Here is a 27,095-nt window from a genome sequence, read left to right on the forward strand (position 1 = left end):
TCTCAATCTTCTCGTTTCAGCTGATTAAATCTGTGAGACCTGCAAATGGCCCTAATGCAAGTAAGCTTGAAAAGGTGCGATAAAACACCATTTTATTTTACAAAACATACATACAAAACCACTTTATTATTAAGTTAATGGCACTTACAAAGTATGCTTAGTAGTATAAAGTTTGACAAAATTATTACAGTACTTTAGGTAGACAAACACCATCCAAATATTCTCAAAATCCCTACCTTAACATCTGAAAACTGAGACACAGCGATGTCAGGGATGTTTGGGTGAAGAGCTGGTAGTTCATGGTATAAATTGGGAAAACAGACTAGAGATCCTAAAAGAACTTGTGCTTCAACTCTTGGTGCCTAGAAGAAAAAAAAAAGTGAGAAGAAAGATATACTCTTACTGCAATCCAGAAGCTGATACTTCTAGTTGCCTTAGAAGAGAACAATGTCTGAAACTCTACACAGTTATTTCTCCTGCAAATTCTGTAGAGCTGAACAAACCAAGACCCATGGACACCTCATGCTCCCATTTTCCACGATGGTCAAAACAAAGCAGAGGAATTGTTAGGACTACAGAGACAAATGACTGAGCTGCTCACTAGGTTCAGGTGTTAGGTTCAGCATTCCACTGACTTCTGGGGACAAGTCAACATCCCAGTTAAGAAAAAGTACTGCTCAGTTTTTCTCAAACCCTTTCCTCTTGCCCATAAATGAGAATGAACTGATCAATACTCACATTGAGGAAAGAAGACGCAGCCACTCTTCCTGCTGCTACAATGAAATCCATAATAAGCATGGTGGCACCCGGCAGACCAAGTGAAAAGAACTGAGGAGAGCAGTGCTTGATGATTGTATTGACAATATCCTTGCAGCAGGAAAAAGGAAGAAAATGAAATGAACAAGATGAACAATTAATGAAAAAAGGCAGGTATTTACCAGAGGTAGAAAGTAAAAAAGCAGGGAAGGAAATTCATTCTGCCAATTAGGACACTCATTACTGAGCAAAGTGCAAATACATAAATTACTCAGGTATACTCATATTAATCTAAGTAAACTGTGATGTACTTTGGTTGGTACCCGGTCACATCTTATATTTCTTTACATTCAGCTTTCAAGAGTTCTATAAATGATTAATCGTTCACTTAAATATGTACAGAAGAGATATAGGGAGATAATCAGCTATTATACCTTCTTAACAACACGCTTACTTCCTCTCCAACCAGTATCACGTGACTATAACTATAAAAGGGCACTAGCTCTTATCTATATCCATACAGGATCAAAATAAAAAGAAAATACTATAATGAAGTGTTTTATAACATTTCTGTTCCAAAGTTACTCAACATAATGTGTTATGTTCTTGAAGACAGGCAGTTTCTGAAAATTAAGGTACATGACATAACTTCTCCAAAAGCACAGGAAAAAGTATAAAACGTTTTAACTGTTAAAAACCATCACAAGTTCACAGGAAGGCAAAAAAATAAGCCCTCTGCTTCTCTGAATAATTCTCCAATAACAGTGATACCCAACTAAATAGCAATATGTTATAGGAAGATTTGCAATCCAACAAGCAAAGCAGTGTAAACTGTTTGTTAGAGGACAAAAACTGGAGATATATCCCATCTATAGCCATCTGTAGAATAACTCTGGACTAGTTCTATTTTGCTCAGTTAATAAAAATAGGGTTGCTGGAACCTGATTTCACTATGTCTGTAAGTGCCCCTCAAACAACTTTGCAAAACCAACTTTTTCACACTTCTAATGTAAGTCTTTTGAGAGAGTGTCCAGGCCATGCAATATTTTCAGAATTTTTCACACTACAACTTAAGAAAAGTATCTATTCCCACTGATTAGATATAATCAGTATGTCTCAGTTTGCTGGTTTCTATATTTGTTGTAGAAACAAACTACTCCAATGTAATGAGCAGAATTTACTTTCCTGCTAGGCTGAACTGTTGCCTTAGGGAGCAAGAAAGGACAGCAGACCTTAGAGATAAAAAAATGAGAGAGTACATTTTCTGCTCTCATACTTGCTTGAAATGGACTACAAAAAAGCATTTCTGATTACAACCAAGAACATGAGGACCATTTATCAAAGCTTAGGAAAAGTATCAGTCACATAACTATTTCCAAAGACAAAGTTAAATTACTCAGCTGAAAATCCAAGCAGTATTTTTATTTTTAAAAAGTATATTTTTAGTCATAGTATTTATATTGATCTGAATTTCACAATTAAACTTACTTGATCAACATGAAGAAGTCCACAGTGCATTATATTGTAGAAATGAGTTAGAAAATCTCTGTTTGGAGAAACATCTTGTCTTCGCTTCATTGTCTTGCAAATGAGTTTATAAGCATGTAGCTTTCCTTGTTTGTACTTATCAGTCAGCATTGTTGCCTACAGTTTCAGAACAATATTTATTATTCATAAATTAAAAAATTACATTAAACACTCAGGTCTGTTTCACTGCTTAGTACTCAAATTTACCTTGAATAGCCATGGTGTTAGAATTCTCAGTGGTGGAATTAAAACTGGTGGAGATGGTGAAGTTAGGTTATCTGTTGAAATACCGAGATTGTCTCTTATCTGCAATTATTAAAACAAACAACAAATATAAACATTAAAGGGAAATATATGAGCTAGTGGTTTTTTTTCCTTCTGAAATCAGCTTGGAGAAGAGGTTCAAATGCTTTACCTTGGCCAGATTCTGCCACAGTTCACAGAGGTAATCAAAAACCTGGGCATGAATCTCTGGGTCCATGATGCTGTTGACGTCTCCCAAAATTCCTAGCATTCGCCTCCACATCACAGTAGCAACATCTGCATGCCATCCTGTAAGTGTTCCCCCAGCCATTACACTGCAACATTCTGAGGGGAAATCACTAGTTTCTGTAACAGAAGAAAAAGTATTGTGAAACCTACTTCTCCAGAAGAAGAAAAATTCTGATGCAACTATTACATATACAGCTTTCCTCATGCCAAGACACAACAATATCAGGCTTTGAGAGTAAGATATTTCTTACCCACTCAGACACTTCAAAGTTGGATATGTTTAACTCTATGTCTGTTATAAAACTCTGTAGAGGAAGACTTGTCCTGTTTCTTATATTCTTTCCATGAATAACATTTAAGGTCACTACTGGAGCTTTAATAAGGATCTGATGGACCTAGTAAGGCCACTCCTTTTCTAAGTGCCGCCTTTGATTCTTTGGAGTCAATGAATCTCCAGAATTCCACTTGCCTGCTTCCAAGTAAAATTCCACTTCAACTTTATATTTGTGCCAATAAAACAGAAAGACAAGTTTCCTTACAATCCACTAGGAATGTATTTTATTCGCAACCTGAAGAGAAAGGTGAGAGTAAACTTGTCTCTGGCTACCGTTCTTTTAGCAGTAAATTGGTATGAGTGGGGAGGCAACATTCAGTAACACAGCACCACAGTCTAACTCTCACCTATCTCTCTCTACCCACCAGCATTATACAAATGAATCTTCTTTTTCAGGTGGAAGATTATTAATCTAGTTAGTCCAGACAAAGAAAATGTCCACAGATTATGATGGCTCAAGTCTACCTCAGTTCACACTTAACTAGCTAAATACCCAAACTAAATTAGCTAATGAGCCACAGTTTTAAAATAGCAGGCATCCAGAATCTTCTTTCCATCCCTCTCAGACTGATTTTCAAACACCTCAGCACCAGAATTTGCTGGTATCTTCCAAAAATCTCACAGCTCCCACAGGCACACAAAATCAAAATTAAACAAGAAATCAAATTCAGCCTAATCACATAGCCTCTTCTTTTGAAGATCTGGACCACTGTGGTAGAGACACTAATGGTTTCTAGGCTTTAGATTTCGAAGTACACAGCAAAATGATTATATTTCTGTCTATCACTGTGCCATTTAAACGAAAAGGGTCTCAAATATATATCAGACACTGTTCTGTTTCTCTGCGAACAAATATAGGAGAAATGGGAATTTCGTATTTACAAAGTAAATGTATCCTAGAATTCAACAGCTAAATATTTGAAGTAATTATAAATTTGCTTAAATAAGAAAGAGAAAATAATCAAACTTCCATGGAGAAATCGTAACATTACATTAAAATCATGTCTTATTATTTGTGCATCAATGATAGAACAGTTCATGGCAGGGCCACATATTAAACTGCGATGACTCTAAATATCAAAAAGAACAATTTGAAATGTGTGGACTACTACTAATCCACTGCTAATGGATCCAATGAAATGAAAGATAAAATGCAGAAGTTTTCTGTTTGCTTTTAAACACATTAATGAAATATTTTTAAAAGTGCAGGTGAAATAGTCTCATACAGGATTGTCTACAATTAACGTGATACTAGCTACTTCACTGTATGGCACTGGAAAGAAAGAAAGAACAGGTTTATATTTTCTATTCCAGATATTGCCTAGGTCATCTGGCGTCTGTAAAACAGAGTGGTGGAGCTTCTCATCCAGTTGCAGATCCTTCTGCTCAATATGATCTGCATGAAGAGTAGCAGGAGAGGGTGTCTGTGATCGGGATCCAAGAGCAGATTGGATTGGAGAAGCACTTTCAGAGCCTGCAAATGCAATTTTTAACAGTTACCTTAAAAGCCTCTATTTTCTTGAGGTACTGAAATGTTGTCTAAACATAGCATTAAAAGAAAACGGAACTTCTATATATCAAATCTGGGCAAAAAATGAGATAAAAACTGTACGCAGATCTCCCTGTGAATACTGCTCTGAAAAAATCCAAAGTACATGCAGGAAAGCTGTGAGATGAACATCAAAATCAGATAGGTAAATGGATTAACAAATCTCTATTTAAGGTCTAAATACTTTTAAATGTGTCTATTCTGCAGCACTTTCAGTGTTCTGAACCAGCCAAATTTCTCTTCACATTTAAGCATTTGAAGTTAAGCAAAAATTTTCCTGTGACAACTGCTTTTCCAGGTTTATCAACGCAGACAAGTTAATTTATAAGTGAAACGCCAAAACACTGTCAATTTTTGATGTTTATCTGCCAATTGGGCTGAGAAAATCATTATGGAGGGAATGTTCTGTAAAGTTAAGAGGAATGTTATTTCCTCTAAGGTGGGAAAATGCAAGTCTTCGAACAGTAATGCCGCAAAGGCATTTTTCCATGATCATCACTGAGCAGCATCCTTTCCAGCCAACTACTTGGTCTTCTCTCTTAAGAGTGTTGCGGAGAAGGAGCAAGTACTTGTGCTTTTCTTCTGCACTACCTTAGTTTCACTTTCCTAATTTGCCTAAAGATGATTATAAAAACCAGATTTTGGTCAGAACAGTCAGATGGCAGAAAAAAACAGAACAGATATTCACCACATACTTCCCTACACATCAGCACATGTTAAAATGGAAGAATTCAAACCTATTACCTCAAGGATGAATGTTACCAGGACCCAGAAATATTATAATGATATGAGAAGTTCAATGTTAGAGATAAACTGAACTTTGGGGACAGCAAGAAAAAAGTGAGTCATTTAAAATAGTAATTTACCCAAATCATTGTCTGTGAAGTGTTCTTTCTTGTAAGGAGAACAAATTGTTTAAAGAACTTGACAGAAAATGTCAGTGTTATCAGAAACTGTGGTAAACAAACTTAATTACGTTGTCAAACTGCAAAGGTCTCTATCTGCTTTAAATGGCAAAGATAATGAAGCTTTTACCATCAATTTAACTTCAATCAACACCTCCATGCAGAAGAGATGGGCACTACAGTTTCACACACAAACTCCTGTTTCACTCAACAGACAATGATACTGTCATAGAATCATAGAATGGTAGGGGTTGGAAGAGACCTTTAGAGATCATCTAGTCCAACCTCCCTATAGAAGCAGGTTCACCTAGATCAGGTCGCATAGATCCTCTCAGTACCGATCATTTGTTTTCCACAAAGATAATGTAAAACACACAGAAGATGTTTAAAGAAATATTTTCCTACTTCTCTTCCATTCTTCTCATTAAGTGGGGATGGACAAAAGTAGATCAAGAGAATGAGTGATAAAAAGTGATGGGGAGGAGAGAAAATGAGGGACAGTGGGATACAGAGGCAAGAAAAGGGGATTAGATGGAGAAAAAAATTGGAGGGAGAGAGAGCAGAGAGGGGAAAATGACCTTTGTATGACAGAGAAGAATGGATAGAAATATTTGTGGACATTTGCTGATCTACTGGAGTCTTCTAAGAAGTAATAAAAGCTACTCCAGCACATGTGGATCAACTGACTGGGATTATCACGGGTTTAACTTGTTTTAGGACAAATAAACAGCAATCAATTGTAAACTCAGACATTTGCTAAGAACATGAAATAATGTCTATATGTCAAGAAGAAATTTTACTTCCAAAAGCCTTCAAAGTCTAGCTATTTAGAAACAGACAGTTTTCTGAGCAGCAGAACTGAAAACTCATTTAGTTCAAGTGTGTTCTGAGTTTCTACATGGATTTGGTGGTATCTAACATAGTGAATTCACATTGCAGCCTGCCTTTCATGGGACTCTACATACATGCAATTTTCACTAGAGAGCTGCCTATCTTTCGTAACACTTTCTCACATATCAATTTAGCAGAAATTAGACAACAGGCTTCAACATTGCTGGGGGTGTAAACAGACAGATACAGTGTAATTGCACAAGTCTGGCTTCCTCAGAAAACCCAACTAAATGCATGACACACAAAAATCACCTCTCTAAAACAGTGGTCCAAACAAGAAGAGACAGCCAAAGAATCTCTTGATAGACAACTCAGTTGTTAATTGCAATCTTAACAATTCAATTACAACGCAAACTTGGACAAGAATACCAAACACTAATGAAACTATTAACTTATAAAAACAAACAAACTGAAAAATAACAGATTTTCTGCAAGGACTTGCAACACGAATACAACAAAGGTAAAAACGACAGAACAAAAATCAACTGAACATTGTTGATGCAGTCGAACAACAATGTCACCAGAAAGACAGTTTTAGAAAGTGAAAATTGTGTCAGGGGAAGTAAAGATGTCTTTCAAGATTTCTGAAAATGTAGAGTTTGATTCTTCACAGAGAACAAGACACTGTATGTAAGTATAAGTTTTCACATATAAATGAGTACCCATTCCCAGGGTTGTAACAGGAATGGTAGCGTGGTAACAGTATGGAACAACGAGTATGAAATGATTGTGGACATCTTTACTTCTCGTTTACAAAATCTGGTAAGAGATTGTTCTTCCAAATACTCCTCAGAGAAGAAGATCTTCCCTTTCAGAAAGGAGATCATTCATTTTGGGTTAACTGCATTACTTGGTGGTCGCTATCCTAATTGTTATTCTCTATCTCTTTCTCAAGAAAAAGAATTGCAAAGTAAACAGGTGGAGCATCAAGCTCATGAACTAAGGCTGTGAAACACTGCTTCCTAACAAGCTTCCTTTTTTATTAAAACAACAGAGAACATACTGAAAGAAAAGAATTCTTAACTTACACAAATGGAAACTGATCTTATACGGCACAATATATAACATTTTGTATATTAAAAGCTCTCAGTTACACAATAGACAACAGAGACAGAGGTTAAGATAGACGTACATGAAAAAAAATTCCATGATACCTCAGTGACATACACTGCTTTGGAAAAACACTGTCAAAGCCTTCCAAGGAAAAATCTCTTCCTGAAAACTACCTGTTTAACTACCAGTAACAGAAGGACACTTGTAAGAGATCTAGCATACATTATGTAGGAAGAGTTTTCTCCCTGGTAATCACATATATTTTCTCATGAAGGGTTTAAAATGCATTTATCATCAAGCCAAGGATCATATGGGTAACTACGTCAGATAAACGTTCTCCACTTATGTTACTTCAAGCATTACTTTCCAATACTAATCAAAAAAAAACCCTCTGAATCCAAGAAACATCTTATATAGAATACAGATTCCTTGCAGAAGCCAGAGGTTGCATTCTTCAGGATGGGTGGAAGATTTCTAAAATAAATGCTTTCTTAATGTTTATTTTAACGACTTTACCAGTAATAGTTGCAGCTTCAGCAGACAATGGCTGCTGATTGAGACTACTTGTTTCTGAATCTATGTGGAGTGTAGTTAGACTGGCCACTTCTTGCTCCTCAGCACTCTGTTGCTGTCCTGAAATTGCATCAATGTCAGTGGAAGCTGGCATCCCTGCCTCAGTGCCAAAGCTGAAATCTGTATAAGGAAAGTACAGTATTAACTTACAACCTAAAAACCCCATTAACAAAAATAACTAAAGTCCAGGACCTCCAAAATACATCATGGAAAACTTGCAAGTGCCTCTCCTACAGTATTAACACACTGTTGCAAAAATTACATAAAATGTAACAGCACACTATTATGAATATTCCCATTTACAGTTACAAAACTGTGACTGTACTCATTCCTATTGCACATCCTGTATTCTGCTGAGTTACTGTAAGTAGAACTACAATAAGAATAAAATCAAAATATTGGAAACATATATTAAAGAATTTCTTTGTAAAATTTACAAGCTGGAATAAATATCCAAGTTGATTATTAAAGCACTAGCCTCAGACTAAAAATGTAATGGCAAATAATATTGTAACCAATAGCTTTTTAAACACTAAAGAAAAAAGGTCATGCTGAAATAAATGTAGGCTTAAATATCCTTACCTAGATGCATAACAACTACACAACTAAAAATTGTAATTTCTTCTATAAATTCTACCATATAAACATCATTACTCTCTTACATAACATGTGAAGTCATAATTCCTAGCAACCATAATGACCTGTTCTGTGAAGAAGAGTGGGAATGGATAAATAAAATGAATGAAAAGCATTGTTATTACACAAATCATACTAAATTCACCACATTAGTTAGCACCTTAACCTACAGCTACACAAAGACTGCTGTAAAGACATCAGAAGCTCTGAAGTTTTACCTGAACGTTCTAAATAAAAAAAAACCTTCCAAAAGAGGTATTCCTTCATCTTTATATTTCCCTTAAGTTTTATCTAAATGTTCTTGAAAGAATTAAAATAACTTCCAAAAGAGGTAATATTTCATTGTTACATTTTGTGCAAAACAGATGGATATGCTCCAGGCAGAAGACAATATTGCCTCTGTTCACTCTTCTGCTTTTTGCACGGTAGTATTCCTGTGCTCTTTTGTTTAGTGTACTATAAACACAACAGGCTCTCTCCAGAAATCTGACCATTCGATTAACTTGCTAATGATTTCAAAGGAAAATCAAAACAGTCTCTCTTTACAGAAAAATGCTGGAAAACAACTTAAAAAGGAAATATGCAATCAATCAGACAAAAATGCTATTACTTTTGGAAAAATATACTTGCTTTCAAACTTGCGAACATCATACTGGAAGGCGCTGAAAGAGTCGGAGTGGCTGTCGGAACTGATGAGGTCACTGCTGCCCGCACTGGCAGGGGAGGTCCATTCTGAAGGCACCCCTGGGTCATCTACAGGACGCATTTGGTTCTGTTTGTTCAATATATCGGGGAGGTCTTTAGGAACCTCCAGGCTTCCCGGACTGCTTCCTCTTCTTGTCATATTCTAAACATTGAAGAGACAAATTAGCTTACCATCTTGGATGACTCATTTACATAAAACAAAAAGAGCAATTCCCACATTTGAAAATGAGAATGTAACAAACATTTCAGAAGTACGTGAACAAGAAACTGTTGTACTACATAGACATACTCTCCAAAACCCCAGACAGGCAGTAGTAAGTGAAGAACCGAAGCAGGCACTGAATCTCATAGATACAAATTTTATCTGCATAATGACTGTTTGGATGCTGTAGTGCATAGAGGGCAATAAGCAGGAGACTGTCGTGGTGCTTCCTTGTTGGCTAGGCCAAAACCATGACAGATGCATACCTTAAAAGGCTGGGATTCAGACTAGCATGTACCACACATGTATTAGGTAAGACTTGAGAGACAAAAAATAGAAAAAAGTGTATTATTTACAAATTATGTCTCAATTACTAAAGAAAACTTGTTAATCTTAGTTCCAGACACAAGTAGAAAAAAAGGTCAAGGAATTTTGTGTTTTCTGGCCTATAGGCTACCATGCTATAAGCAAAAATTTAACATACACCAGAAGCAAACAAATTTATTACTTCATGCATTAATGTTCTTACAATGAAGTCAAAATCTTGGTATTGACTTGGGTACCAAAGACAGCATATAGCAGCAATAAGTTATACAGATTTCCTCAGGTAAAAGTAAGATGATATTCTATCCGAGTCCTTCTTTAAGCCTTTCCACCCCCCTGCCCCCCCCCCCCCCCCCCCAACAGGACTGTTTGCTTAAGAGAGATAAAAGTATAAAAGTCATTTTATGAAATGGTTTGAAATCTTTATGCATTAAAAGACTGAAGATTACACTAGACCCAGTCACTTCTCTATTCTTTTACTACTCCACTACAATATTAGAAATTTCCTCAGTCTTATAAGCTCTTCATGTTACAAGGCTTTAGCATTCAACAGATATAACAACCTAAAAATAATCTCAGGAAGCTGGCACTGTTTTAAGAAGGCATATCTATTTTTGTGTGCTAGATTACAAAGTCAGTGACAGTTTCAAAACATGTATTCAAACTTATTTTGGCTGTTTTTTGCTACCTAAGGAAAGTATCACTTCTTTTGTCTGATCAGTTAATACCTAATATTCCTGCTTATCTATGTGAAAACAAATAGCATTCCTTCTCCTTCTATCTTCTTCTGTGGCCAGCTGTGATGATGTCTGTTTTATTAATGTGCAGAATAAGTTAACATTTTTTTAATAGACTTCAAGACAGCACTTTTGTCTTGTAACTTAAGACTTGTTAACAAGAACACTTTGCACCAACAATTGAGTTTCATAAACATGAGTTCAATACAAAGGAAAAAAAAAGCCTACATTTGGACAAACTCTATAGGTCCTCTCTTGGCATTTATAAAAAATTATAATAAATAAATGGATTTTTCCAATCACTTCAAAGAATCTTCCTCTGTCTGTTACTGGCAACAACTAAACTACTCATTGAAAACCTTCTACAGGAGGCATGTCTTAAAATGACCTTCTTACAAAAAATCTTTTAAAAATGTTAAGCAGAAAAAGAACTGAACAATTTTGAAAAGCTACATTTAAATCGTTACCCACTCTCGGTAACAAGATTTGTTTTTAATATTTCCCTTTTTGTTGCTAGTTAATAAACCACTTATCTCTTCAAATGAGTTGTCTCATTCCACAAACATTCAACTGTAACCAGAAATTCTTGATTTGAAATTGATTGAAATTTCTCCTTATGAATGACATTCCAAACAACAATGGAAAAGTGTTGGAAGAAAGTAAATGAAAAGTTGGTTCAATTAGCACAGAAGTATTTACAAGGAATTATTCAACACTTGCAAGTAAAATTTAAAAATGAAGAAAAAAATACACTTGTGTACTTTCATACCTGTTACAGTACAGTACCTAACTACATACCACATCAAGGACTGCAAATATACATAGAAACTACTATTCTGCAAGTCTCTGTGTACAAAGATCTTCACAGGTGCAATTACAGCTATTTCATTTTATTAGACTACTCATGTGACAGTAACTTCTACGTTGCTTCCACAATGGAGAAAAAATAGGCACGAAGTGGTATGAATCTATGTTAAAGATATGGGATAATTAGGTTATATCCCTAATTCTTTCTGACTCATAAAATCTAGAGAAGTACATTACAGTAACCTGGTACGTCAAGTAATTGATGAGTTCATGCATCTATGCAGACATATACGGAAATGTAGGATGTATCAAGGCTTACCAGTGCACTACCACTGCGGAGTCTCTCAGCTATAAATTCATCCATGAGGTCAGGAACATTTGCATTGCTGCTGCCAATATCACTATCAATAGGGTGCAGCTTTTGACTCAAGTCCTCTCTATTAGCTAAAAACAAATGAACAACTGTATACAGTAAAGAACACATTGAGACATTTTCAAAACAAAAGGTAACAAATGAAAACATCTGCTAATTAACACAAATTCAAAAATCAAAATTGCCAAACATGCATTTTAAGATTTTCCCTCTATTAAAGCAGACTCTACTTCAAGAATTAGTACAGCTTCTTCCCACTAAGCAGGGGTTAGTCAATTTCCAGAACCACCTTTAAGAGCAAGAAGCTTATAGGTAAGCACTACTCAAAGTTGTTAATGCTTGCTTTAAGAATATGGCATATCTTCATCCTCCATATAACAACAAATAAGAAATAAATCCTAAAAATTTTATATGATTCCTACAGGTTTCTTGTTTCTCGTGTTCCTAATAAAGAACAATGTAGTGGAAAAAGTAAACTAGGTTGTAATATGTACAAATGACAAAGTGTCCATGTGGCACTGGTATACAGTTAGTATAAATAGTGCAAACAAAATATTATGTAATAAAATTGCATGCTAGTACATGGAGTGAAAATTCAAACTCTGATGGTGAATATTTATGAACAATACTTAAGTTCATTTATTTATCAGTACTATATTTTTTGTATAACTACACTGTTTATATTTAAGTGTGGCTGTTACACCTGTCTTCATGATCTTAACCTTTAAAATCTTCAAGTTATTGCAGTTCATGTTTTCTCTACAGGAATTTTCCCCTCAGTGTCATACCTCTCATGAGATCAGTGTAGTTTATTCTAACAATGAGGCTCAATGTTACAAATTTCTAATTAAAGGTACTTCTAAATTAAGTGCTTTCAAGATATCTTTTCCAGAAGTCTAGATTCTGCAGAGAAGCCTATTGGTTTTTTGAGACCCATGACATTCTTTTGGTGCTCTGCTTACAAAGACTGCCCTCAGGTGGCATTAACGTCTCAATGCAGAATGTATTACAGAAACCCCTGTTATTTATGCCAGCATAACAATGGAAAAAAAGAAAACCTACATTACTGCTGAAAGTTAATTTATGTTCATTTAAGGTTATGTGAACTAAGAAAAGGATATTAGAGGGACAGCCTTCTTTTTTGATTAGTCCACAAAGGTCTCATAGTTATCAGGAGAAAGAGAACTTCATGAACATTCATGATTCCAAGGAAAAAAAAAAAGCAATGAAGGATGTTGCAAAGACATAATTGCACCCATTTTTATGAATGAATATAGAACAGAAAGGCTTACAGAATATCTTCAAAAAGGACTCAAACGAAACCTTACGGTTAATCTCAAAGAGAACTGTCGTAACAAAATCATTCCAGTAATAAGATTTCTTTTTTGGGCTATTCCTTCTCAAGTTATCTAACCAGACCTCCAAATGTAAATATGAGGAGCTGCTTGTTTTGGAGAAGGAAAAGGAGGAAGAGGAGGAGGAGGAGGAGGAGGAGGAAGAGGAAGAAGAAAACACACTAAATGAACCAGGAATTGAATTAGTTCAACCTAGCTGATTGAGAGCCAGGTTCTCCTGACAAACAAACTACACGGAATGGAATAGCACATTCTGACAAAACATGTGTATGCCAATTGTTCAGCTTGTTGAATTTTAAGGCTCTGCATAGTACATGAAAATTCAAAACTCTAAAGGCTTAATCTTTTATGAGGTCATTTATTGTCTCTTCCTCTTCCCTAACCTGATGGTATTCAGCAGCAAAGAGGTTCAACTAAATATCCTGAAAAGGGAAATTAGTGATTTTAAGTATGTAAAAGTAACTTATGCTGGGAGAAACATCAGCTGGCTGGCTGTAGGCGCATGCATAACCAAACAGGGAAAGCAGTGATCATCCCAAAGCCTTTTGATTGCTTATCAGAGCTTGCTTCAGTTGCATTAAGCCAAACTGGTGCTGCCTTTCTCCTTTTGCGCTCTGCACACTGTTAGTGCTCACCTGCAGCTTTCCTTCCAAAATAGCCCATAACATGACTGTACAGATCCCTCAGTGGAGCCTCTGCTGGCATTCTGTTCTGCCTCTGTGGGGAAACATTTGCCTTCGGCTTCGAAAGAGCATGTACAACAGTTTTATAAACACCACCCAGGGAGCCCTGCTGTTGTGCCGACTCCTGACTTGGTGCTCTAAAGGCACTACGATTATGGAACTGATTGACTGCAATACCTTCTTTTTGCAACATGGCTGCTTGACTCTCTGTAGATTCCTTAACTTGCTTGCTGCCAGCTGAAGCAGCATTGATTGCATCTAGAGGTCTATATATTCCAGGTCTAACCAGCTCTGAGGCACCTGAGGAGCTGGTGCTTGCACTGGTACTGGTACTGCTGTTGCTGCTACTGCTACCGCTCCCGCTACTACTGAAGCCACTGAGTTTACGAAGTCTTGCTTTCCACGCAGCCTCTTTGTTCTCAAGAGGATTGTAAAATTGAACGGATTCTGTAGATGGCCTAAAAGTAACATGAACACTATTTCTCTTTTTATTTGTTATTTTCATTATTTTAGCTCTATGAGTTACAGTTTCAGATATACTCCTTTTAGTTGGTGACAGTTTGTTTGTGCCTGTGATGTGAGGCATTTGAGGGTTAACTTGTGCTTTAGGAAAAATTTTCTTTGCATGCATAACACGTGAGTTGGTTATTTTTTCATTAAACTGGGCACTTCTATGCTTTTCAGCTACTGCTGCTTCCACAACTAAATCTACATCAGCTTCAGTGGCTGCTTGCCTGTACAGGTATCTCTTCCCTTCTTTGGTGCTAGGACTACTTGCCCCACGATCATATATGCTTTCATATTTTTTATCAATATTTAACTGTCTGGCTTTATCGAGGGCTTGACTTCTTGTAACAATGTCTACTTCAGTAGATGCAATGTTACTTATAGAGCCACTTTGGGTCTGTTCTAGGTGCAGCTCTGTGTTATTGGGTCTTTCTGTAACAGTGATGCTATCCGTGTATTGATCGGTGTAATCTCTATTTTCTAATCCATCCAGTGGTAATCTATTGTTCCTATTTACTGATGTATCAACTTCGTGAGCAGAAGCCTCACATTTATCTATCTCAAAGTTACCGCAAAGTTCTTCTTTTTCTTTAAGATATTCTCTCAGAGAGGAAAGGAGATCATCTTCACCTTCAAGGTCAACATATTGGCTTTGTTCAAAGGCTGTGTTTGCAAATTCTACAGGCTCTATTAAATGACAAAGATGGTCATAAATACTATCTCCAACTTCCAAGGAGGACTCTCTGCTATTTGTGTCAGTGATATGGCTTTCAGTGGATCTATGCATTGAAGAGGTCTCAGTGGAACTCTGTAAGCTTGGAGCATGATGGGATGAACTGTCAATGACAGGAACTGCACCTTTGGCTCGTTCAACTGCGAATGGTTCCAGGATGTCAGAGGTGCTGCTGCTTCGTGGCAGTGGCTGTTCCTCACTTAATGCACCAAAAACTTCACTTGGAGCATCCTCACTCTGTGAAAAATGTCTGACTCGAGGTGGACGTGGAAGAATTTGAGCATCATCAATGTCTGTAGGAAAAAAGTAAGTGTAACATGCACTAAAATCTACATACAGAGACAATATTTATTTACCACTACATCCCAATTACTTGACTTAAAAAGCCAGGAAAGTCCAGAGCCTTGTTTTCTTAAGTATAACAAAAATACTTTTTCCAGTACTAGAGTGTTAAAAACACACGCACATAATATCCAGTACAGAATGTAATATAAATGAGTTAGACCATCAGAAGAGAGTTTTAAATGTCAACATGCATGAGAACAAACAGTGAGACCATGGAACATTTGGAAATTCAGTTAAAGCTAGGGCTGTGCCAATACGTTCAATAATTCAACCAATATTATTCCAGCTAGCTTGTTCAAGAAATGGTTACCTGGGATACAAATTAACTTAACAGAAGTACCCTTCACAGAATTTACACCTTCAGTAAAACAAGCAACTCCAAAGAGAACAAGTAAGTTTTCTGGAAATTTAGAATTGTCTACTGAAGTGGCAAGCTATCACTTTTCCTAACTTGTCTGAACAACAATTACTGAAATATCAGAAAGAATGTTATCATACCATAATGAATATAATGGCATATGCAATAAGGTGTATACTAAAGCTTTTAAATGACATGAAGAGCTAGCCATATACAGAAAAGATCACTACACGTAAAGGATAATTTAAAGATATATCCTTTTTCCCTAGAAGGATTTTGTCTCTCATCTTCAAAATACAAAACTATGTCCTCAATGGCAGCCTACCTCCTCCTCTTCATCCAGTTTTTCTCAAGCAAACGTGACATTTATGAGACTTACCAAATTAAGGAGTCTGCTACTGAGATTACTAATATGTTAGCACCAGTACAAATCACAGTTAAATATAATGAAAGCTGCAATTCCAACAGGGATCACCAAGGAATTGTACAGAAGTAACTTCACCACACTTCGCATTATCCACCAAAGTAAAGAACCTTCTTGTTCCCCTTCAGGTTTTGTGATGTACTATAGGAACGCTACATACTGCTACATACAGAGCACTATTACAGGCAAGACTAAGTATCTCTTACAGACAAGTCAACTAATTACAAGAATTTGCACTATCCTTTGCAGTCTTTTTACGGGACAAGCACTTCAACAGTAAAGAAAAAACAGCTTTCCCAATTTTCTGTTGCTTTTTTTCTTTGATAGAATCCTTTATTCCCCAGATTTATTTTTTGCTATCTACCACTTAACAAGTTGTAAATATGCTTTTAAAGTCAGGAATAACAATAAAGAGCTTAAATGAACACCAACAAGAGCTACTGGGCACAGTTAACTGACTTACCTTGTTCTGTCTAGATGGTTTCTCTTCGGGACTGCAATGGTGAATTTACTTTAAATCAACACACAATTTAAGTCCCTTTCCCTCCCCTAAATCTGATATGTTACTGCTAAAATAAAGTAGCTGTGTTGAATTAATTTAAAAATATTTCTAATTACTACTTCATGGATCTCTATAGCTATTTCAGTAATATTTAATAATAACAAGTTGAAGACATCTTAAAAACTTGTTTAAAAGTGCTCATACTTTTCTGAGAATGTTAAGAGTTGGAGTTGAATTTTCTCATATTTTCCTTCTGAGCAAAGCACATAAGCTTGAGGAATGAGAAACACCTGTGTTTAACTAAATGTATGTGTTGAAACAAAATGAAAAGTAGTATTTCCATGCTCAGTTTTTCTAAGGTTAAAATTTAAAATTAAATTTTGATCTAATACAAAGTTTATTAAACTGTAAAGAGCTATCAGACAGGAAATAAAGAGGTATATATTGGAAAAAGAGAACAGATATCCAAGATATTTCAGAAAATAAAGACTAAGTGAAAATCATCGCATATAGCACAATTTATTATCCCATTCCTCTACCAGCTTTGATAAACAACAAATTTCTCATCATTGCTCTTGTTCTACTTACTACTAACTAAACAAATGGTGTCTTCTAGTTGGAACTGTTATTTCCAAGTCTCTATTGACTTAGGCAGAAATTAATGCAGTTTATCTTTGTATAGTCTCTAAGCTATTTCTTCGAGCAGCAAAGAAAGCACCATAGGATTCAGTCAAAGATATGTATGTGACTGTGATATGCCAATCTTAACCCAAGCCCGCAAGATGCATTTTTTCATAAACTCAAGCTAATCTAAAGCAGTAGCCTGAGGAGAATATACTGTGCATGCATGCAGCAATTATGATATTTTAGGATGTTAAAATTTACTGGATGGAGAACCCCAAATGCACGTCAAGCAGCTCCACACATTGAAATAAATTCAGCTAGATTTATTTCAAAGTTGATCCAGTGTTAATTTGATGTGCTTGCATATGCATGACTAGCACATACAAGTACAAAAATATTTTCAAACGTGTAGTGCTTGTACCTAGAGATTTTGAAAAGAGGAAGAAATGTATTGGCATTGCAGTGTCAGCATTGAAACTACAGACAATGTTTGAAAACCCCAATGAACAGCTCCGTCACAACCAGGGCTCACTCTTGCACACAAGGTATACAGTCAAATTGGTATGCCATCAATTCCTATAGAATTTTCACTAACTACATTGCAATTGTGCACCAGAGGCTTGTGTATCTGACACACTGCACATCACTAGGAGAAACGTCAGCCTGGTTCCTAATATGTTACAGTCAGGAAGATACTGAAATTGGTAGTTCTAGCCAATCCCATCCAACCACAACTTTCCTTAAATAAACTTTGCCTCTACTTTTTTTGTTAGAAAGCAGAAAGGTAGTTTTTCAGCAACAAGTGGGAGATATACTAAATCACAAACTCATGGGGAGATACATTCTGGAAAGACAGCACAGGTGCAAGTAGAAGACTCCCATATAATGTTGGGATAGGATTATATTCATTATGGAAAGTTAGTCCAGAAAAGTAGAGAAAAAAGTAACATGATTTGCTTCTCAGCTTTCATTTTGGCTCTTTTGTAAGAACACAGTCATTCTGTGAGTTTCTAGGATTAAATAATAGTTACAGTCAAACTGACATTACAGTAATGATTTCTTTACATTTCACTCTAACGATTACTTACTGATTAGGGAGTAAGGCTGTAAAGGCATACTACATGTCTCTCATGTTAATATTCCCCTTTGATTTTTTTTTTTTTTTAGTAGGAGTGGATAGAGAAAAATCTTCCACCTGCAATTCATTAGTCTGCCATTGTGGCCCACTGTTTCCAGCAATCTTGCCTACATCTCTGACACTTTTTAACACAAGCAGTCTTTTACCTGAAAATTCTCAACAGAATGGTTGTTTTGCTGGTTATCTTGTAAAGATGTAAAAGTGGACTTCCTATGATTCTAATAGGATAAAAGATACTGCTAGAAATATTGTAACAATTGCACTATACCAAATCACTTTACTAATCAAACACCTTAAAGTATAAATCTCAACTTCCACTTTCTGAATCCCATTTGAAAAATTGCAAATATTCCGTATGCAGAAGTAAGAGCATAACTTAGAAATTACTTGAAAGCATTACCTACCATCTTAGGACAAGTATCTTACGTGATGATAGGTGACTAGATGTCAATATTCAGCTTTTGCAATAAATTTTGTTAACCTACTGGCTGATCTTCAAGCTGAAACGTTACATCTCAGTAAATAACAAATGATAGTGGGTTGTTCTGCCTTACTCTGGAAAATGAATATACCGTGCCATACGTAAGGTAAAGGTTTTGGAATAAAAGCTTTATTTTGGACTACCTGTCAAGATTCACCAGTGTTCCGTGAGTAAATCTTTCAACGAGGAGTCTCACAGCTAAAACGGACATGAATACCACTTCAGAAAAGTTAAGATTAGGGCATCTTGTTCTTCTGGAATAATTTAAAACATCCTCTTCTTTGAGTTATGTTGGATCTGAATATAAGTTTGGATAACATGGATATTCATCTAATTGTGAAATAAGACGAAGGGCTGTCACAGCTACCTAAACATCATCCATTACCTAAAGCACGCTTATGATAGAAACAATCTGATTACTTCCCAAATTATATGCTGTACATCTGGAACACAGAAGGCTTTCAGAAAAGAATATATATACTGTAAGAAGAAAAGGCAAGGGAAATGACAAAGCTCCATGTTTACAAAAAAGAAAGCGAGAGCATGCAATTAAAAATGCAGAAAATTTTAAAAAGCAAAGTGCACTCTGATCTGGTCGATAGTTTTTCCTTTGCTCTGTTGCTTCCCCAGCAACATTCTAATAGCTTGCTTTTCCTCCCTAGAGTGTTTTCGTTTTCTGGCAATGCTAAAGATTCTTGGGCACATCATGAAGCTGTTTCAAAATCCATGTGTTTGACAAGATATCAAAATCTGAAAGAGCCTAGGACTTCTATGTTCAAAGTACATAGGTCTGTAAAACCATTTCTCTTTTAAGAATGACATTGGTCATGCACTTTTTTATCAGGTAAGTATTGACAGAAAGGATAATAGCAAGAAAGTCATCAGGTTTGGGACACATTAGACGATGCAAACCAGAACTTTTCAAAAACACGGATGACAAAACTGACTGTGAAAGCACTTTTGCCCTCCTTAAGGCAGTAATTAAGTATTAGTGACTATACGACAAAATAATAGTTTGCTGTGTAAGTGCATTCCTTTCTGCAGGTGCTCTTAAGATCTTTGTTAAGAATTGACTATTTGCAACAATGTTATGGCCAAGTAAGACCTATTTTCCAATAGACTGTTTATGTAGCATCTCTAAAAAAAAATGCTATCTTCTAAGTTCTAATAATTTATATCTCAAAAGACATACATATTTTCACTCATGTTTATTAATTTATTATATATCATTTATGGGTTTTTATTCTTTGTTTCTGATGTCAAGGCTTGCATTAAAATATTTCGTAACTTTTTGTTGTGAAAGTCTAGTCTTTCATGAGTGGGTTCCTTGAATTTTCCTGATTCTTTATTTATCTTTTCAGATTGAACACTACAGCACCGAGTTTCTGTTACACAACAAGACTTAATTTTGGAATATAATAAAATACAATTACATAAATACAGCTCTTGATACTTCTTGGGTAATAAAGACAGGCAAGAGAGATAGAAAGGGTAAACAGCCCAAGCCAGAAAACACATCTTCCACAAAAAACCCCCTGCCATTAAGTCCTTATATTTGTAGACAGTTTTGAATATATATAATCTCCCACTGTGGTTTTTTTTTCCCCATTCATTGAGACAAAGGCATAATGTGACTGTCAGTCTTAACATGCTACTAATTTATATCTATATAATAGTTGGAGTACAAGAAAAAAAACCACACCATTACCTGTAACTTCCATACATGCATTTTCAAAATCTCTGCTAATTCTAATTGTTGATCGTGTTTGTTCAAAGAAAATTACCCAAAGAAAGCTACTGAAAAAATTCTAGCCATCTATCCTGCTGGACTAAACATAACGTTGCAGAAAACTGCAACTCTGGGAAAAATGGGCCATTTGGAAAACACCACCAAAACCACAGCACTTCAAAATTTACACCTGTGTAGATTTGTTAATGTTTTTATATACTAATAAAACCCAGGTATACTGTAAAGCACATTATATGGCACCATATACTTCAGACACTCTTTTTTCATGGGAGCTTAAGTTCCTTGTTAGCACCGTTGTCTGCTCAACATCACTGAACTTGAAAAATTACACAGGAAGATGTAAACGGTAAATCAATGTAAAATTATGTTCTTCCTTTCCCTCTCTCGCTGATCACAAAGAAAAACTTCAGATTAGTTGTACTCTTCGGTAGGCAGATGCTATATTACTGCTTACCAATAAATTGAAAAAGCAAGACATTTCTGTAATTTTCACTTTTATGACAGTAAACATTGGCACAGCACTAACTTCTAACAGTTCCAGAATGAATTGCAAAATAACATGGTATTTTACACAACTCAAAATATTCATTCTTAATCTCTTCCCCTCTCCCCCCATCCCCCAAGTACTTTTACTTTGAAAACTTTAATGATTTAGCAGAATTTGAAAGCAGAAGGTTTAAAAAAGTGATAAAGGGGGTGCAGAAATTAGCAGAGGTGGCACTACCTGAAAGCTCATCAGAAAGGGGAGTGAGAACAATATCAGGCAAGAAGGGTTTGGAAGTATGGATCAGAACAGGAGCACTTTTAGCACTGCGTATATAGGCCGATGGCAGAGCACATTCACCAATGGATCGGCTTCTCATGGCTTTAAAAAGGAAAAGAAAGAAGTGGGGAAGGAAAAAAGAAGAGTGACTATAATGAGAGGCTTGTGTCACAGAAAAAGCAGCAACAGAGAAAACAAAGATAAAAAGGAAGAAAATTCAAAAATTAAAACATTTCAGCACGGCAGATACTGGCAGAGCTGTAAGAAAGAAAAAATCAGTGGACACATAAGACATTTTGAGTTTTTAACTTTTATGTAAAGCAGCAACAATGCCTTTATTGTGACAATTACAGAGATTTTGCATTCAAAATCAAGCAGCTAATTAACACTTTTTTCCCATTGCATCAGGGGTTGAAAAATCAAAGTCACTCCACAAGCACTCAGAACTTGAAATTAGCAGAGAAAGCAACTTAGACTGTTTTTGCATTTTTCTACTTTCCTTTGGTTTACTCCTGAAAAAGCATCTCTGATTTTTACAAGTACCCATACTTTTGAATTCTTGATTCTCCAAAATGGATTCAAAAGCATAAGGAGAAAATGACCAGTTTTATGTGGAGAAATTTGTGATATAACTTTCATTTCCACATTAAAAATGAAGTGACTGAAATGAAATTGTTTGACAACAAAAACCATTGAATTGTTTCTTATCCATGGGTCTACCTTTTAACTGCTAAACAAAGCCTATTTCACTATCTCATATCCCTCCTACAGAATGGAAGGTTGTATCTATCTCTTTTCTAATAGATTTTAAATGAATCTTTATGACATATGTTTTCCTTTGTCAGACATGGAAAGAACGAATACTGCGTTCAGTCTCAAAGTACACATGGGTTCTTCAAAAGGTCATTGTTTCATGCAGCTTCCTTTTCAAACTGCTGTAAATTTGGTAACTTGTTTTAGAATAGTTTATGAACTTTTTTTAAGGAAAATTCAGTGCATCTTACATAACTTAAGTACAATATTTAATCAGCATTTGAACTTTTCTATATATATTTTTTCAAAACAATATGGAACAGAGACTTAGAATCTTAGTGCTCCTGATCTGTATGGGAATCAGAAGTACATGAATGGAGTGCAGTGAAGGTTGAACACATCACACCTCTACAACAGGTTAAAGAATTGTCCCTAACAGCAATATGCAGGTTACTCGGGTAGGTCAATGTACATAGAGCAGAAAACACATTCGACAAATGCAGCACAACTTAAGTGGAATCTTAACATTAATTTGAAAACACAATTCAGAATGACATGTTTTAAGACTGAAGCCACTCTCTATTCAACTTAGTTTGTAAAGACAGAAACCATTAAAAAAAAAAGAGACAATTATGTGTAAGGCTTTAACATCTCTTTGTTTAAGAGACACAATAACAAAATTCAGGATACAGGGATAGATGCCTTACACTCATCATTGTGCATCATAAAATGAATATAGGCAAGAGAAAAAAATAACAAGCTACATAGTAAATCTTAAAGGTCTTTTCCAATCTAAATGACTCTACCATTCTAAATAAACCAAGCTTTTGGGATTGGATACTGTGTTGATTACAAATGTTAGCATAAAATATCCCGTGTATTATGACTGGATCTTTTCCACCGTATTACACTGATAGTAGCATTGGAGGCAGAATAACCCATTTATAATGTGGAAGGTGGAAATTTTATAGAAACTTTTGAAGGAAAAATTGTATTGTATTATTATTGAAAACAAAAGTAACTTTGAGATTGCTGTAAAAGTAAAGTGTGATCTCAGGGAATTATTATTTTAAATATGTCACATTCAATTAAGCAGTTGAGGCAGAATTAATACCAGAACGTGAACCAGATATTTGACAGTTTATAATCTGACAAGACGAACAATAGGTCAGTAAGTTCTTTCTGATTCAATATTTCTATGGGACTAGAATCTGCTGCCTAAGCCACAAATTCTGTATTAGCCCTACAGACGATTTTTCAACCCATATGCATATCATGTTTCAAGGCCCTTTTCCAAAAATCACTTTACATAAGTTCAAGCTAAAAATGTACACACTGCGTATCAGAAAAGCTGTGATTTTTTTTTTAGTTACACACATACACACAGAAATTTGGTGCAGCAAAAAATGTGTGCTGGAATGAGGATGGCTCAAAAATAGAGGTGCAGAGAGGTACACAAAATGTGTACAACACAAAACAGATGAAAAAGAAACCCCAACTTTTTCTTACCATAAAATAGTCAACATGCACTTCCCCCCTACTCAGATATAAAGAGTGTATTACTCAGAGTCAATGGAAATATGCTACATATCAGATATCACATAATATATCTGAGGTCTGACTCAATTCTAGACTTGTGGAGCTAATATTAAACTGAAGGAGCAGATCTGACCAACAAAATGTTGTATAGAAAATTTCACTTATTGTGAATATAAACCAGTTTTTTTATTATGTCACCCTGTGCATACTGACACAGATTAAAAAGCACCCCAACAGCTCTCTTAGCAGACCAAAGTGACAATAATAATCAACTGTTTAAGACACACACTTTTGTAAAAAAGTCTTCATTAACGCTTTTTAAAAATTAAAAAGTTTGAGAGTCTGGCTTTGGTAAATCATTTCAAAAATCTTTTAAAATCATCCTAGTAGTGCTGTGATAGAGCTGACTGATAATACAAACTTAGCTTATAAATATCAAATATGTAAGACAATTGGAGGAAAGGAACAAAACCACTGAAGCTGAAGTACAATGAAACTAGAATCAGATTAGTTTCCTGCTAACTAGGTAAATATATAGCTTGATTAGGATAAATGTCAGTTATTTTAGCGGTAACATCATATAAATAGCCATCTTTCAAATAGCAGCAAAACAAAACCACATAACCTTCTGTCAGGATATCTGATATATTAACAAATTGGGAAGGAGAAATTTTACCATGCGCTTTACCTTGTTAAGACAATTAAGATTTAAAACAAAAATACCACAACAGTTAATCACAGACTATCTACGGAAAAGCAGAAATTACATTTAAAGTATCTGTGATCCATAAGGAAAACATTAGTCAAACTAGATGCTGACAGCATGAGATACAGGAAAAGTTGTGTAGCATTTGAATGCATGAAAAAGACAAATTTTGGAGTAGTAACTTCATTTTCTCGTGTGCACTGCTTATAGAACAATTAACTCTCCCACATTAACAAAAGCCTTACAAGAAAGAAATTCTTTTAAATGGAGAATTTTGAATAATACTAAAAAAACTCCTTTGTCTAGATAACCTCTGTGACTTAAGAACGTAATTGCAAATATTTTTGGAAAAAGAAAGATAATGTTAATTTCTGGAAAGGTAGCACAATTAGGTATTCGACTGTCCATATGCATCTCCAGTTTCTAAAACTGTCAGTATGTACCTGCTTCCAAGAAGTATCATCCAATGACCAAAAGTACTACTACTATTAAGATAGTAAAAAAGCAAGAGATACTCATTAAAAGGTTCTTCTTTTAAATAAGAAAGTAAAAATAGCTTAATTTTCCCTCAAGTAAGAGAGAGCACTCAGATGAGACAACAGAGTGAATAAATTTGTGGTCCAGTTCATGTTAAGAGATTTTAAACATATCATACAAATACAAATGAGTCTTCTTTTAAGCAATACATCTAAGGCACTGTGTAACATCACTCATTTCTAACACAGGAAAGAATATCTGCAAGTAATAAAGTTGACAAATAGATGACTTCAGAAATGGAAAATCTTTCATTAACACAAGATACAGAGTACAGTAAAAGACAGCATATTTTATAAACTATGCAGACATATACATATTTCTCACAATTTACTTTGCACAGCTGGAAAATCTCAATCTATTTTGTGCAGTTCATGAAAACACGTACTTGAAATGCCTTCTGCTGCCCATCTATCTATACCATTACTCAAACCATTACAGTTTCTTTCTGTTCATATACATGCAACAGTATTATTTTTCCAATCCAGCTTAAGCATGTGATCAAACTCATTTATACATCGACTGCATTACTTTCATTTGTAGTAACTGCAATTCTAGTAACCACAAGCTACTCAACTACCCTCAAAGTATGTAAGGATGCATAATTTACATGTTTAACTACTATAGATAGTATACTTTTCTGGACAGAAGTTATCCACATTGCTACAAAAGCCAGTTATTAGCTCCTTACCCTTTCTCAAATGTCAATTGTATCAGATTTTACAGATACATACCAACTGTTTTCTGCCGTACTATGCTCCTTGCCTTTTCTGTTCCTGGAGAGCCAGTGGTTGTAGCACTGCGTTGTCTCATCGGTGCTTGTCCAGGCTGATCACGGCTCCATCCTCTAGAAAAGGACTTATCAACAGAAGATTTGGGAAATTCATGCCCAGCTCCTGGAAAAATAGAATTTCAAATCTATTTACTTCTATTCTGGTATCACCAGATATTTGTAGCTGTTCTTTCAAAGAGTTCAAAGCTGGAGAGAATAACAAAACCATGCAGCCAACATTAACAGGGAGGGATACTTGAAATACTTCAGAAGTGTTGCTGCTATTGAAGTATTATGATTTCCTTTTCCAACCAATCAAGTGCAAAACCACAAGAAAACTAGGTTTACAAGCTTGTATGCTGATAAAATATGTAACTATAGAAACTTTTCCTGTGGCATATTAGATAAGACACAAAAATCACACATTATAAACCACTAATATTGTAGTAGTTTTTACAAATAATTTTGTGACGTTTGAGGAAAATGAAATGAAAAAGCAAAAAACGGCATGATGGGCTCACAGAGCAAAACTCTTTGGAAATTCACCAAAAATACTATATGAAGTTCAAGAAAAGATGGAAAACAAATCACATTTGCCATTTATACTGAAGTAAATAAAGTTCATGTGAGGTGCAATTGTATGTAAAACTAAAAAAGTAAACTGAAGAATATTTGCAATGTGTTTCCTCATCTACATTAAACTCACACAATTCAAAATTATACTTGATAAACAATTACAAGCATCTTCTTGGAAAGTGAGCCGTGGTACATGACGTTCATTACTATTAGCAAATGAATGGGCCAAAGAAATCAGCATAACTTGTACAGTATTTATTACTTTCAAAGATAGAGTTAACTCTGCAACTCGTATTTAACAACAGAGGCTTACTCTGGAACTCCATTACTGAAGGCGAACATAAGCTCTTCTCATGTGGCCCTACATGGGTGATATAAATGGTTCAAAATGTTTTTCAAGCCTATATTCAAATAACTATACACATTCTTATCCCACCTGATCCTTTAAAAAAAAAAGTTTTTCAATTGTGTCTTTTGCAAGAAAAAGAAGAAAACTGTATAGTATAGGAAAACAAAAATGCATCATCTGGAAAAACCTCTCAGGGCCAACTACAGAGAAACATATATTTGTCCTGTTGTCACACATCAGAAGAACAAAAGTGTGAATAATGCCTCTGCCCTAGATGAGAAGTTTGGAAGTACATGAAATGTTTTTAGCAAAAACACCCTACAGGAATGTCCCCTTTAA

At 35.4% G+C, this 27,095-nt stretch overlaps 1 protein-coding gene across 7 annotated transcripts in view; it reads right to left on the bottom strand.

Annotated features, from left to right (window-relative positions):
* RALGAPA1 (Ral GTPase activating protein catalytic subunit alpha 1) overlaps window positions 1–27,095 on the bottom strand; it is a 133,857-nt gene that overhangs the window by 68,113 nt on the left and 38,649 nt on the right. For 2 of the 7 annotated variants that reach the window (XM_061998457.1, XM_061998459.1), the window contains exons 16-26: window positions 25,794–25,955; window positions 13,855–15,435; window positions 11,811–11,953; window positions 9,347–9,563; window positions 8,024–8,200; window positions 4,431–4,583; window positions 2,699–2,892; window positions 2,491–2,589; window positions 2,245–2,400; window positions 739–867; window positions 237–362 (exon numbers count right to left, since the gene is read on the bottom strand). In XM_061998457.1, the coding sequence (XP_061854441.1) occupies window positions 237–362; window positions 739–867; window positions 2,245–2,400; window positions 2,491–2,589; window positions 2,699–2,892; window positions 4,431–4,583; window positions 8,024–8,200; window positions 9,347–9,563; window positions 11,811–11,953; window positions 13,855–15,435; window positions 25,794–25,955 (3,137 nt within the window). The remainder of the gene's footprint in view (window positions 1–236; window positions 363–738; window positions 868–2,244; window positions 2,401–2,490; window positions 2,590–2,698; window positions 2,893–4,430; window positions 4,584–8,023; window positions 8,201–9,346; window positions 9,564–11,810; window positions 11,954–13,854; window positions 15,436–25,793; window positions 25,956–27,095) is intronic. The other 5 variants (XM_061998462.1, XM_061998461.1, XM_061998458.1 and 2 more) reach the window with 5 other exon arrangements.

Source organism: Colius striatus, chromosome 6 (assembly GCF_028858725.1).
Source record: "Colius striatus isolate bColStr4 chromosome 6, bColStr4.1.hap1, whole genome shotgun sequence".
NCBI classification, from domain to species: Eukaryota; Metazoa; Chordata; class Aves; order Coliiformes; family Coliidae; genus Colius; species Colius striatus.